Source organism: Melozone crissalis, unplaced genomic scaffold (genome assembly GCF_028551555.1).
Source record: "Melozone crissalis strain CALT ecotype California unplaced genomic scaffold, PUWL_Pcris_2 ptg000139l_1, whole genome shotgun sequence".
Lineage (NCBI taxonomy): Eukaryota > Metazoa > Chordata > Aves > Passeriformes > Passerellidae > Melozone > Melozone crissalis.
The window spans coordinates 6,338,994-6,352,566 of record NW_026535912.1 but is presented as its reverse complement, the minus strand read 5'-3'; the positions used below and the strand labels follow the sequence as shown (position 1 = coordinate 6,352,566).

The window sequence follows — 13,573 nt, the reverse complement described above, 5'->3', positions numbered from 1 at the left end:
AGGTGGATAGCTTCTGGGAAGGAGCTCCCCACCAGACTTTTAAGTGGTCCCAAGGCTAGACCACTCTCCCTTGGGAAAAGAGGGTCTTTTTTACAATAATGCATAAGCAAATTAGTTCTTCAGAGTGCGCAAGAAAGGCTCCCATCAGAGTGCTGGCTTGTAGGAGAGAGAGTACCCATAGAAAACTGCTTTGTGCACGAAGACCCTTGTGAGAAAAGGAGGCTGTGAATATCATGAGGTTTTGGGTCGGGGGGCGGCTGTATGCATGTGTGAGTGTGTGTGGAGTGTCTGAGATGGGGGCTGGGCAGTCTCGGACCCCCGAAGCGAGTGGGACCTCCCAGTACCGCGTTTTCGTGCTGTCCGAGAGGAGGCCGGCCGGGAAAGGAGGGAAATGAAAGAAAAGTGAATGAGTGGGGACCCCGGGAGGGTTTGACCCAGGGGGAAGGAGGGGATCCCTGGTCCAGGCACCTGTGGGAAGGTCCTTGGGCAGGAGGGATTGACTCAGTGGGGAGACTGAGAGAGTGAATGAAGAGGTTCAATTTCTTTGGATGGGTTGGTAGCAGGCAATTTAGTATGTGATTAGATGGTGAGAGGACGGGGCTAATAGATTGAGAAAGAGGAAGAGATAGGAGTGGAACAAGTAGATTGCAGAGGGAGAGATAGGAGTGGAACAGGTAGATTAAAAAGTCAGTGTGGCAGAGTAGTAAGTGAGGAAGTTGAGTCATGAGGTGAGTGTGGGAAACTAAGACTCTCCTGGTACCGGGAATTTCTTAGTTTGTTGCTGCCAGAAATGGGTCAGGGAAAAAGTTCCTTGACCCAGGGGCTGCGAATTGTAGGAAAAATTCGCAGTGGTTTGAGGTATCTGGGAACCGTGAGGGGGGTTCTCAGGGGGGGAGCATTCCTCAGGACAGCCCACTGGGGATGATGATACGGTTTTGGGAGGAATGAGAATCCCAAAGAAGAAAAAGTAAACAGAAAATAGTTAAGTATTACATGTTTAAATGGACAAAAGAAATGATCTGGAAAGATAATTTATATTGGCCCAAGTTCAGATCATTTGAGGATTGGATTTGCCAGGCTCTAAATATGTATGTGAGTTGAAAAGACCTTGTTAATCAGGAAGAGAGTAAGTATGCTGCCTTTTGGAGTCCTGAGGGGCGGCATCAGGAAGAAGCTGGAAAAATTAGAACACTGGCAGGACAGGGGACTTCAGGAGTTACTGAGAGAAGCACAAAGGGTGTGTGTGAACAGAGATGAGGAAAAGCAGAAAGCAGATGACAGAATTTTGGTGGTGGCAGTTAGAGAAATGCAGGCAGCTTTGAATACAGAAAAAAAGAAAAAAAAGAAAAAAAATCTGCAGGGAAAAACAAACTGCAGATGTCAGGATCTATTTTTAAGAACACAGGACCTGTGTGTTTTTTCCCGCCACAAGAAAGGGCACTTACGAAATTCTTGCACTGCCTTGAGGGGTGTAGGACCCACCTGTTTTACTATTATAAAAAGGAGCACCTACAAAAAAAGTTGCGGGAAGAAACAGCATGATGAGGAAACTTTTCATGAGGTCAGGGGCTCTGTTTAATGAAGGCGACAGAAACGCCACCAGAAGAGCCCTTGATAAGTTATATTTTCAGTAAATATAGGAGTTTCTCAGTCGACAGTGACAAATTTACCCCAGGGATGTGAGATAAGTCGTGAGCGAGTTTCAGTAATCGGAATTACGAGAGAAGCTTTCCCTGTTCCTGTAATAAAAGGAGTGCAAATTAAAACAGATGATAAATTTGGAGTAAATGATTTATTGTTGATATCAGAGGCCGAGAATAATTTGTTAGGCAGAGATCTAATAATAGCCTTAAATTTACAGATAAAACCCTGTGAAGGAAAACTTAAAATTTATTCTTTAACTGAAGAAGATAATCTAGAAATTAATGACACGGGTTGGCATTCAGGTGTAGTGGGAAAAAGTTTAGGGTAAAGGAGTCTGGTCCCCTTAGTCCCTCCTGGTCAGCACAAGCCTGTGAATTGTATGCATTACTCTGTGCATTATTAATACTAAAAGGGCAAGAAGGGACTATTTTTACAGACTCCAAATATGCTTTTAGTGTAGTACATACTTTTAGAAAAATTTGGAAAGAAAGGGGACTTATAAACACTCAAGGGAAAGGGTTAGTACACGGGGAATTGATAATTCAGATACTTGAAGCTTTAAAAGGCTCAAAGAAAATAGCAGTAGTTCATGTAAAGGAACACCAGAGAGGGAGGGATATTAGGGTCAGAGAAATAATTTGGCTGATGAAGAAGCAAAAAGAGTGACCTTAAGAAAAAGAGATACTGAAATAATGATCTTACAAAAAATAGAAATTCAGCAGGAGACACTTTCCCTTCCGCTAGCAGAACTGGCAACTATAAAGAAATTAGGAGCAACATTTAAGGAGGGAAAGTGAGTTTTTCCTGATGGCAGGATTATGATGCCAAAACCAGTGGCACATTAGATCTTAGATAACTTGCATAGACGGACACACTGGGGAACAAGAGCCTTTTGTGATCACTTTTTAAAATTTTATGGGTGTATAAGGATATTTGAAATTGGAAAGCAAATTACCCAGAGGTGTCTCACCTGTCAAAAAGTAAAAAAGAAAGTGTTAAAAACCCCTCCCTCTGGAGGATGCAAAAGAGCCTACAAGCTATTTGAAAAGATCTAGGTTGATTTTATAGAATTGCCTAAAGTGGGTCGGTGGAAATATTTGTTAGTTATAACAGATGAATTAACTCAGTGGGTTAAAGCATTTCCAGCAGCTCGGGCTACAGTTCAAACTGTAGCTAAAATATTGTTGGAACATGAAATTCCAAGAATGTGATAATATGGTGGGATTTAAGTTGATTTATATTAACCCTGATTTATTAAGAATGAACTAGGCATCCTGGATGGCTGCTAACCGCAATTCCCTTGAGCTCAGAGGCAGAAGAACGCCGGTGGAAAAAGAATAAAAGACTTTCTGAATCAGTGGGAACGGCCTAAAAAGATTGAAGATCTCCTTCAGGGTCATGCACCAGCAACATTATTAGAATTGATTACAGAACTGCAATTCCAGAAACTGCGATTGATAACAGCTGTTGTTGAAAGAGAGCAGAGACAAGTAAAACATTGGGAATGCAGTAAACATGGTTTAAAGTGTCATCCCTGAATATGTATTGTTTGCACACTTTGCTTTAACTCATGGTGGAAAGTAAGAGAGAAGAAAAGAAGAGACAATTTATTTGCTTGCTTTGCTATGGTTATGTATTTAGCCCGCTAACTATAGAACGTATTGTTAATAATTTTTTTTGAGATACCTTTGAGACTGGGAGATGAGACCCTTCCAGCAGCAATTAGATTAATAGAAAACTTAGATCAATTGGTTCTTGCTATATTTGCTATAGCACAAATAAGAGAACGAGCAACTCATAATATTATAGACCAGTGTCTCAAAATTGATAGTTGTGGTGGAGAAGAAGTCTATACACCACATCATAGGCGCATTCCAGGGGCACATTGGCGCCACAAGTGTGCCTATTGGAGATGGTGACTTAATGCATTCCCCGCCCCTGAAGCACAAAATAATTATAAAAATCTTCTTGTAGTTGGCACATCCCTGAAATTTTGGAAAATACAGGTTTATGGTATTCCGGCCTAATCTTTTCCCTGTTCTTTTTGTTTTAATTATTGCTTCTTAACCAGCTAGAACTGGGAAACGGCATTTAAAAAGAGACAAGCAAACTCTGTGGGGCTATGGGTACCAAAAATACTAAAAGCACCGGTGACTAGATGCCGGGATATTACCTTTGCTACCGAGAAGACTGGCATCTCGGCCCTTGGCTGCAACCCAAGGGGCCTTGAGAAAGGTAAAATGGTAGATTTCCTGAGGATTATTTTCACTGTGATCATTCTGGTACCCTGGGCAGTTGGCCAAAGCCAGAAAGCCACACTGGACAGAGTTTCAGCAATGAAAAAGCAAACAAGGCAAAAACCAAGTCCCAGCAATTGCAACATTTGTGACTATTGTAATCAACCTGTGTGGATTAAGGACAAGGTGGAATCTGTGTTTGTAACACACCCATATGCTAGTTCTGCCTGCTACAATCGCAGCAGTGTTATAGATGTTTGTATTAAGGAAGGAAAGATGTATTGAGTAGAAAAAAAATTGGGATATAATGGACGAGCTCCTTATCCCCCTAGTAATCAGATTGGCCCTCAATATGAAAGGTTTTTTTGTTTTGAAAGAAATCATAATAAAGATGATCCAAGTATAAGAATAGGAGGCCGGGCACTAAAAGAAAAATTGAAAAAGAAAATAAAAGAAAAAAAAAGAAACAAAGGGGAATAGAAGAAAGAACAAGAGAAAAGAGTCAACAGAATTAGCTAAATTATATAAACAGCTAAAACAGTACTACAAAGATTGGAATTTGCCAGCCTTGAATAAGAATCGGTTTGTAGGATTGATGCAAAGGATTGCTACAGAATTGGAATTATCCAAATGTGAGATTTGTAGAGGTCTAAAAAATGGCTAAAAGATGGCCGTAGAAAAGTGAGAGCTTAGTTCCAGAGCAATTTTTAAAGTAGAACCACACCCAAATTTCTGGAACATTGAAGAGACCTGAAGGATGGATTTTAAGCCATCAAGTAATTGGAACCATTTGTATAACTTGAGAAGGAAGGAAATTTAATAAAATAGTAGGGCATACTCCTTGTCAATCCACGTTGGTGGTTAATATGGATAATCATTCAAAAATTTGGCGACCTGAAAACCCCATTGGATATTGGGGACCAATAAAAGAAATAAATTGTGAATAAGATGAACAGATTAATGTATGCTGGTACAGAAGTCCTGGAGCTAACCCCTACCAGTCCATCAACAGCCTGAGGTCTTATTGGGAACAACCTGAGAAAACTGATAAGAAATGGAAAGCCCCAGATGGGATATATTAAATTTGTGGGCAACGAGCATACAGTGAGTTATCTCAAAAATGGGGAGGAACTTGTACTTTGGGAGTAATACAACCCTCCTTCTTTGTTTTACTGAGGTCTAGGAGCAATGTGCTAGGAACTCCACTGTATGAAACCCTGCAGTGGAATAAAGGAGATTTGAATTTAAATTTTCCAACAGCAGGAGGGAATCAAAACTGGGGGGAGGACAAATAGCCTGCAGAACGAATTATAGCATATTATGACCCAGCAACATGAGCTCAGGATGGGTCATGGAGATATAGGACCCCAGTTTATCTGTTGAATCGATTAATAAGGCTCCAAGCAGTAGTAGAGGTGGTGTCAAATCGCACCTCTGATGCTTTAAAAATGTTGGCCAGGCAATATACATGAATGTGGGTGTTTGTGTACCAAAACAGGATCACCCCAGACTATCTGTTAGCAAAAGAAGGAGGAGTTTGTAGGAGATTTAATGAATCTGAGTGCTATGTAGAAATTAATAATTATGGAGAAGCTATCACAGAACTTGCAAAAAAGATTAAAAGAGTAGCTCATGTGCCGGTACAAAAGTGGAATTCAATCTTGAAAACAGATTGGTGGGGTAACCTCTTTAGAAGTGTTTGGAGGAAAATGTTAGAATTCATGTTGTTATGCTCAATTCTAGGACTTATGTTTCTGCCTTGTATGATTTTGTATTTTATTAGGCTAATTCACTCAGTGATTCAAAAGATGCAAATTTCAACAATGTCTTTAGATTCAGAATCAGCAGAAAAAGTAAAACCAAGATCTATAATGGTATTAAAAGCTAAATCGACCCCTGTTAAAGACAAAAAGGACTTAAAAAGATTGAAATAGACCAGGACATGCTAACTAAACTTGAAAGTGTGAAAGACTAGAAGCAGTAATAGAAATGCTAGAAAAGTTTGAAGCTGAAAAGAGACAACAAGAAAACCAAAATTCTGAAAAATATAAAAGACATCAGGGCACAGCTTTTTAAATGCAGCACGAATCATAATGATCAAAAAGAGAAATGAGAGATTTGTGATAAATAGGTATGATTTGTGCTGATAAAGATTGAAGCAGTAATCAATAATGATACAGTAATTAATATTTGAGAATAATAAAATAGTTAAATGCCAAAGAAGAGAGGGAGAGGAGGGGCTCCATTCCCCCCCCCCCCCAGCAGATGTTCTCAAGGACCACAGGAAATGAGCTGAAGATACAGTTGCTAAAAATTACCAAGAACCTGGTTGGGTACCAGAAAATGCTAATTAGAAGGGATTTATTGCCTTGATATGTAGATGCAGTGATACGTTAGTCTTGGCTTACATTGTACTGGCTTGATGCGCATGTGTAACCCAAAGGTGAATTAAAAGACAAAGAGGAAGAGGAGAGGTCTTCATTCAAAACGACCCCCAAAGACTTGTGTGAACACCAAATCGAGTGGTGGCGCATGCGTGATAAGGGTGGTAATGAGGGCGGAGATAGAGATATGATGAACCGAAAATGAGAAGAGATGGTACTGACACAGGACATATAAGGGGTGATTTTCACTTGGCAAGCTTGTACGTGAGGTAGCAAGAGTCCCAGAACTCTGCCCTCCGTACCCCGCGGTTATCGTTTGCTTATGCGCTATTATTGGAACCAAATTATCTCTTATTTTTATCAAATTATATTGTATCAAATTTTAATTTTTTTTTATTTTAACTATTCAATTAAAATTGCTATTACTTTTAATATTATTGGGTTTTTTTATGATGAGATAATTGGACAAACATAACACTTTCCATTTTCATTTCACCTGTGGAAAGCTGTTTCACTTCCCCAGGAATCTTCTCCACGCTCCTGTCTGCCCTTTTCAAGAACCTTTCCTGGAGAACGAGGTGCAGCTTCTGTCACAAGATGTGCCCCCAACTGCAGCTTCTCTTGGCTTTCCACACCGTGAGCAGCACGACTTCTGCAGCAAAGCAAGACAAATGTTTGGATTCCTTGACAACTTGTCCTTTCTTTTCCTTGTGGGCTGGACAGTTGTGCCATTGCTGAGTTTTTCATTGTGCCTGTTCTAACCCAAGAAAACAGGAGGTTTTGTTGGGGACTTGCTGGGAATGCAAGCCTGATCGAATGCAGAAAGAATCTCCAGGACACTCTGGGAGCTCCCTGGGCTGGGCTCAGGTTCCCGCTGGGACTCTGCAGAGGGCAGGGCTCCAACTGGGATCAGCAGCAGTGCAAGATACCTCTGGGCATCTCCATTTTCTGCTTCTCCGAGGAAGCAATGAAGGCAGCCAACTTCAGTATTTTCGTTCTCCTGGTGGATTTTTTCATTTGATTTGCCACTCCAGAGGCAATTTCTGTGATGGTCTCTGTAGGTTGATTCTATTTCAACAGCACCAGCAGCAGGGCTGTGTTTGAGTGCTGCAAAAGTGGTCTGTGATGCTTTCATTCCCCTCGACTTGGTGCTCAAGGACTTGTGAGCATTTCAGTCTCTGCTAATCATGATGCCTGTGACAAAAACACTGAGTTCACCATCACAAAAGCACAGTGGGCAGCAGTGATTGAAAGAGGCAAGTGCAGATGTACTGATAAAATTCAGGTGGCAAGCAGAAGAGGGCCAAGAGCAACCGTGATCTGGAATTCCCAAGGCAAAGGCACCAGCAGCCTCCTGCTGTCAGCTCAGGGTGAGTAAAAGAGCCTTGAAAACAGCGCTGGAGCCCGATCCTTTCTTCCTCTGAGGGCTGGCTCAGGGCAGCACAGGCGGGCCCTGAGCAGTCAGGGCTGTGTGTGGGTGCTGGCTGCTCTGCTCCAGAATTGAGCTGTTAAAAGCCCTTGGGAGCCGAGGCAGGAGCAGGTGGGAAGGGGCCGGCGCTGCTGCTGCTCCTGGCCGGGAGCCCCGGCTGGGCCGGGCCGGCGCCCCCTGCGCTGGGGCTGCTGCTGCTGCCAGAGCCGGGCGGGACTCGGGGACAGGGAACGGACACGGGGGGACAGCAAAGGCCTGGCGGCTGCAGGGATGGTGGCGCTGGGGCCAGCGCCAGCACAGAGCTTCAGCCCGCAGTTAACCCCGAGGGAAATGCTGGGGAAACGCTCCATTTCAGCTTTCTTTGCTTGTTGCTGTAATGAAGGGACTGAAATGAAAGGCGAACAAGCAGGGCCCGACCCCTCCTCTGGGAGGGGCCCCAGGACTGGGCCTGTAAGGGGCCGTGAGGGGCTGTGAGGGGCCGTGAGGGTGTTATGAATCAAAAGCTTGACTAGTCCAATATTCAAGCAGCAATCAATTTATTATTTAATATGGTAAAGTATGAGCAATACAGTGCCAGGTACAGTGGGGGAAGTTTTCCCTCCAACTGCACACCGATAATTGATGGTTACAGGTATTTACAGGGGTACCCATCAGTTTTTTTCAGCAGTTTCTATTTCCAATCTTTTACTCATCAGCAATTTTTATTCCAAATTATTACATCACAATTCTAAAAACTATTGTGATTTTAATTTCTCAGGATGTATCTCAAAGGAGAATTCCCAGATGGTGACGGTCCAGTTTCCAAAAGAAGAAAGACTAATTCCATCTGGTGGAGTCCAGCTCCCCAGATGTGTGTCCACCTTTTAATTGCAGAGACTCTAAATCTCATAACAGTGATGTCCAGCGTCCCTTTGGTCGAAACCATAAACCCTTGAGGTGATGTTCATCTTCCTTTTTCAAGCTGTTTTTCTCTGCTTCAATAAGGCGTGAGATAAGCATATTTCCTTTATATATATTCCAAAGCTACAGTTTCAATAATACAAGTAATATTCTAAAATTATACTTCAAAAGGTTATTATTGCAGAACTCTTTATGGATTAAATGCACGCAAAAAGCAACATCTATAACACTTTAATTCAAATGCACCTAAATCAACTAGGGTTAATTTGCAAACAAAAGATAGGTTCAAAAGTCTTTTTCCATGCTTTATTTTCCTCAGTTATTACTAGAATTCACAACTATCCCATTGTCGGTATCCACACATTTCTCATTCACAAGTACACACATTGCCTGTTTGTACCTGACACGAAACACAGCTTTGCATCTCACAAGGGGTTGTGAGGGGCCGTGAGGGGCTGTGAGGGGCCATGTGGGGCTGTGAGGGACCATGAGCAGCTGTGAGGGGCCCTTGCCCCTCTATGGAGACCTGTCATTCCTGTCCAGGAACCCATGGCTGAAATGGAATTCCACCCCAAAACTCCCCATATATCCAAGGGTTGCTTTCAGACAAAAGCTGCAAGGACAGACAGGTCTGGCTTGCCTTGGCCTCTGGGGACTGCTTCTCATGTGCTTTCAAAACCCTGGAGTTCTGTGATTTCCTTCCTATAGGAAAGAACTGTCCCCATTGTCCAGGTGCTCCTGGCCTCAAGCACTTGACCACTATACAGGGATGCAGTTTGACAAGAAAGTCTCACAGATGTGTATGCTTGGCTGAAAGATTTTTGAATGTAATGTCTGAAGATGAATATAAATGAAAGCAAGTTTTGATATAAAAGAAAAGAATTGATGAGCCAGTCTTTTTGGATAGCTAAGAAGGTAAAGTGTTAGTTAGAAGGGGTTTTTCTGACTTAGAGCAAAGGATAAGCCCACCTCAAACAAGAAGATTTTACCAAGCAGAAAGATAGCACAGGCAAACAAGTCAGCAAATTTTGCAAGTAGAAAAAAGGTCTCAGAATTTTCCACTGCAAGAAAACTGGAAAACAACTTTTAGCTTAAACTGTAATGTACTAACTTTTAGTGATTGGAGAATAGTAACATGAATATGGTAATGATAGTAGTTATGATTGGCTATAGGTAAAAATTAATGTATAGATTGGTTCTATTGTGTGAAGATGCTCAGCAAAGAAAAGTATATAATGCATTTGTAACCTAAACTAAGGGTCTCCAGGCCTGCAGCTGGAGCTGACAGCTGTAGCACAGCTCTGTCACCCATGACTCTGGACTGCTGTATCACCTTGGATACAATAAACTGCACTTTGAAGAGCCGCCTGGAGTCCCACATCCCTCATTTCAGCTCTCACAAACTGGTGTTGCCCGGAACTGCCATTGCCCAGATGCAGAAATTTCCCAGTGCTTGCAAAGCCCAAGTGCAGCAATTTGCTGGCACAGAAATACAAAAGCTGGCAAATACCTGGGGCCGGCACCACCCAGATCTGGTGTTTTCCAGCACTGCCAGTGTCCAAACATGGCAATTTCCTGGTGCTGGCACAGCCCAATTCCAGCAAATTGCTGGCAAAGAAAGCCTAAATCAAGCAAATTCCTGGATTTAAAAGGGATTTAAAGCAACCCAATCTCATGTTTGCTGACACCGCCAGTGCCCAGATCCGGAATTTTTCAGATGCCTGCACAGCATAATTCCAGCAATTTGCTGGCAGAGAAGGTTCGCATTTGGCAATTTCCCGGTGCCAGCACATTCCCCACCCAGATCTGGTGTGCACTGGCACTGCCAGTGCCCACATCTGGCAATTTCCTGATGCCAGCAAAACCCAAAGGCAGCAATTTTCTGGCAAAGAAAGCCCAAACTTGGCAGCACCCAGATCTGCTGTGTTTGGGTTGGTTTAAAAGAAGGAGACCTCGGCTTAAGGCTTTGGGAAAACCCTCTTTAGGGTGAGCAGGAGCTCCCGCCCATAATCCTCTTGTTCAGGTATGCAGATTGTTACTAGAAAGTTCTGAGTTTCTTTGCTACCATTGGTTACTTTTTGCCCCAAAATTGTAATATTCTTAATCATTCCTTCCTCTTGGATCCTTCCCTCAGATCCCACCTTAACCCCTCCCCATAAATAAATGTATAAATATCCCTGCTAGATCCTGGACCCAGGCTTTTTTCTGCTTCGCTCTCTGTACTGTGCACGCCATCCTGTTTGTTGTGTTTGCCTTCAGTAAAGTTCTGTTTCCACACAACCAGATGAAAGCAGTCTCTGTCTGTAAAGTGGCCAGAGCTGGTTCTCAGGGAAACCACTGGTCAACGGTCCGGACGAGGACCAGAAGGTTTCACTGGTGTTTGCTGGCACTGCCAGTGCCCCGATCTGGAAATTTCCCTGTTCCAGCACCACCCATGTCCAGCAATTTGCTGGCACAGAAAGCTAAAACCTGTGGCAGCTTCCTGCTACTGGGTCTGGCACCACCCACATCTTGTGTTTGCTGCACCAGTGCCCAGATTTGGAAATTTCCCGGTGCCAGCAGAGCCCAAATCTGGCAGATTTCTGTCACTGGCAATGACACCACCCAGATCTAGTGTTTGCTGGCAGCGCCAGCACCCAGATCTGAAAACTTCCTGGTGCTGGCACAGCCCAAGTCCAGGGATTTGCTGGCACAGAAAGCCAAACTTTGGGTATTTCCAGGTTCTGGCACCAGCATCATCCAGATCTGGTGTTTGCTGGGACCGCCAGTGCCCAGACTTGGAAATTTCCTGATGCCTTCACAGCCCAGGTCTAGCAATTTGGTTTTAGCTAGCTGGGGCAGAGAAGTTCCTCGGACTGTGACTTTCCTTTTTCTTGGAATTGTTTAAACCCGCTCTGGAGGGAAGTCTTTTCCTCAGCTAGAAGGGGGAGGGGCCACTGGAACTTGCTTTCTAGACTGACCCCTTTTGGAGGTTTCCTTCCAAAATTTGCCTGAAACCAGCACAAACAGTCACAATGAAAACTTCACCAGTGGCACAACTCCCCAGCCCAGCAGGAAAAGAACGGACATGTAAAGTTCTCCTAACATTTGTTCTGCTTTGCTGCAAAAGTCCTGCTGCACACACTGTGCACTGTGGAAAGCTAAGAGAAGCTGCAGCTGGTGGCAAATCTTGTGACAGAGGCTCAACCTTGTTCTCCATGAGAGATTCTAGAGAAGAGCAGACAGCAGATGATTCCTGGAAAACTGAAACAGCTTTCCAGAAGGGAAATGAAAATGAAAGAAACAATCCAAGATGTTTTCCTCTATTTATTCTATGCTCCTCTTTTCCATGTTGCACTGCTTCTCCATCCCATTCATTCCAAATGCACCTCACCTCTAAAATCTGTGACTTGGCAAGTTTTAGACACTCTAAAATCCCATGAGCTACACACAGTTTTCCTTTCCACACAGGAAAGCAACACTGGAGGTGTAAGTGCAGTGTTTGGGTCAGGTAGGAATCCTACCCCAAGGGAAGGTGCCCCGACAGTGTCTGACCCTCAGCAAGGACAATGCTCAGCAGCAAGCGAGGGGATCGCTGTGCCAGTGTGCAGGAGTCAGGACTCTGCATCTGGGCTCAGCGCTGCAAAGTTCCCGTGTTTGGACAGACGGAGGGGCTGTCCCCGGGGCGCGCGGGGCTCGAACGTGGGGCTCGTGGGGCGAATGGGGAACAGACACGGGGACGAACGGCCCCGGTGCTTCAGTTGCAGCAGCGGCAGCAGCGGCGGCAGCAGCAGCGGCGGCAGCAGTAGCGGCAGCAGCAGCAAAACAGATAGTTTTGAATAGTCTTTCTCTCTCTCTCTCTCTCTCTCTCTCTCTCTCTTTCTCTCCCTTTCCCGCTGTTGGGCACCCTACTCTCGGGGTCCCTTGCCCAGCGTCCCTCTCCTCTCCCCGCCTCCCTCTCCCCTGCCGGGCTCGGCCATGGCCCCGGCCCGCCCCCGGCCCCGGGCGGGGCTGCCCCGTGCCCGGCCCCGGCCGTCCCGCCGCGGTCTCGCCTCCGCCCGGCTCAGGCTGTACTGGCGGTGGCGCTGCTGGGCGGGCATCAGTGCCTGGGGCCGGGGCGGCATCGCCGCCCTTTGCCTCCGCCTGGCCCGAGCCCGGCCCCGGACCCGACGCAGGGTCAAGTCCCGACCCCGGCCCCGGCCCCAGCCCCAGCCCCGCCCCCGGCCCCGCCCCCGGCCCCGCCCTCGGCCCCGGCCCCGGCCCCGGCCCCGGCCCCGGCCCCGGCCCCGGCCCCGGCCCCGGCCCCGGCCCCGGCCCCGGCTCCTCCCGCGGCCCGCGGAGGACACAGGCGGCGCGGCCGCTCCCGCCGCCTCCCCTGCGGCTTCCCCGGCCCGAGCTCCGCCGCTCGGCAGCGCGGCCGCCAGCCCCGAGCCTCCCGTGCCGCGTTCCGAAGATGGAACGCCTGGGCATGGCCGGCCCGGGGCGGGTGAGGAGCGCTCGGGGGCCGTTGCTGGCCCCGGGCCGAGCGCTGACAGCCGCGTCCCGCCCGCAGGGACGGCGCAGGAGGCCCTGCAGGAGCGGTACAGGCTGGGATCGCTGCTGGGGCGCGGCGGATTCGGCAGAGTCTTCGCGGCCACGCGGCTCTCGGACGGCGCCCCGGTGAGCGGCGGGGCCGGCGGCGGGCGCAGGAGGAGGGGATGGAGGAGGAGGAGGGCGGAGGGCGGAGGATGGGGCTGGCAGTGCGGGCGGCGAGCTCACCCCGCTGCTGCCCTTGGCTTGCAGGTGGCCATCAAAAGGGTGCCACGGAACCGCGTCCGGCACTGGGGCGAGCTGGTGAGTGAGCGGGGCCAGCAGCCGGGGCTGCCGGCCGGGGATGAGCCGGCGCCCGGCACGGTGGGAGCCACCAGGACGCCCCGAGAGAGAGCGGGCGTGGGGCCAGCGCAGGGCGCAGAGCATCCCGGCCTGGCTGAGGGCTTCCCCAGGCCTGGCACGGCACCGGC

At 46.9% G+C, this 13,573-nt stretch overlaps 1 protein-coding gene across 1 annotated transcript in view; it reads left to right on the top strand.

Moving 5' to 3' along the window:
• The window catches only part of LOC128948614 (serine/threonine-protein kinase pim-1-like), a gene marked incomplete at its 3' end in the record, with an annotated part of 33,421 nt that overhangs the window by 18,696 nt on the left and 1,152 nt on the right, over positions 1-13,573 (top strand). Inside the window, exons 2-3 of the mRNA XM_054293386.1 lie at positions 13,152-13,232; positions 13,356-13,406. Coding sequence (XP_054149361.1) covers positions 13,152-13,232; positions 13,356-13,406 — 132 coding nt within the window. The remainder of the gene's footprint in view (positions 1-13,151; positions 13,233-13,355; positions 13,407-13,573) is intronic.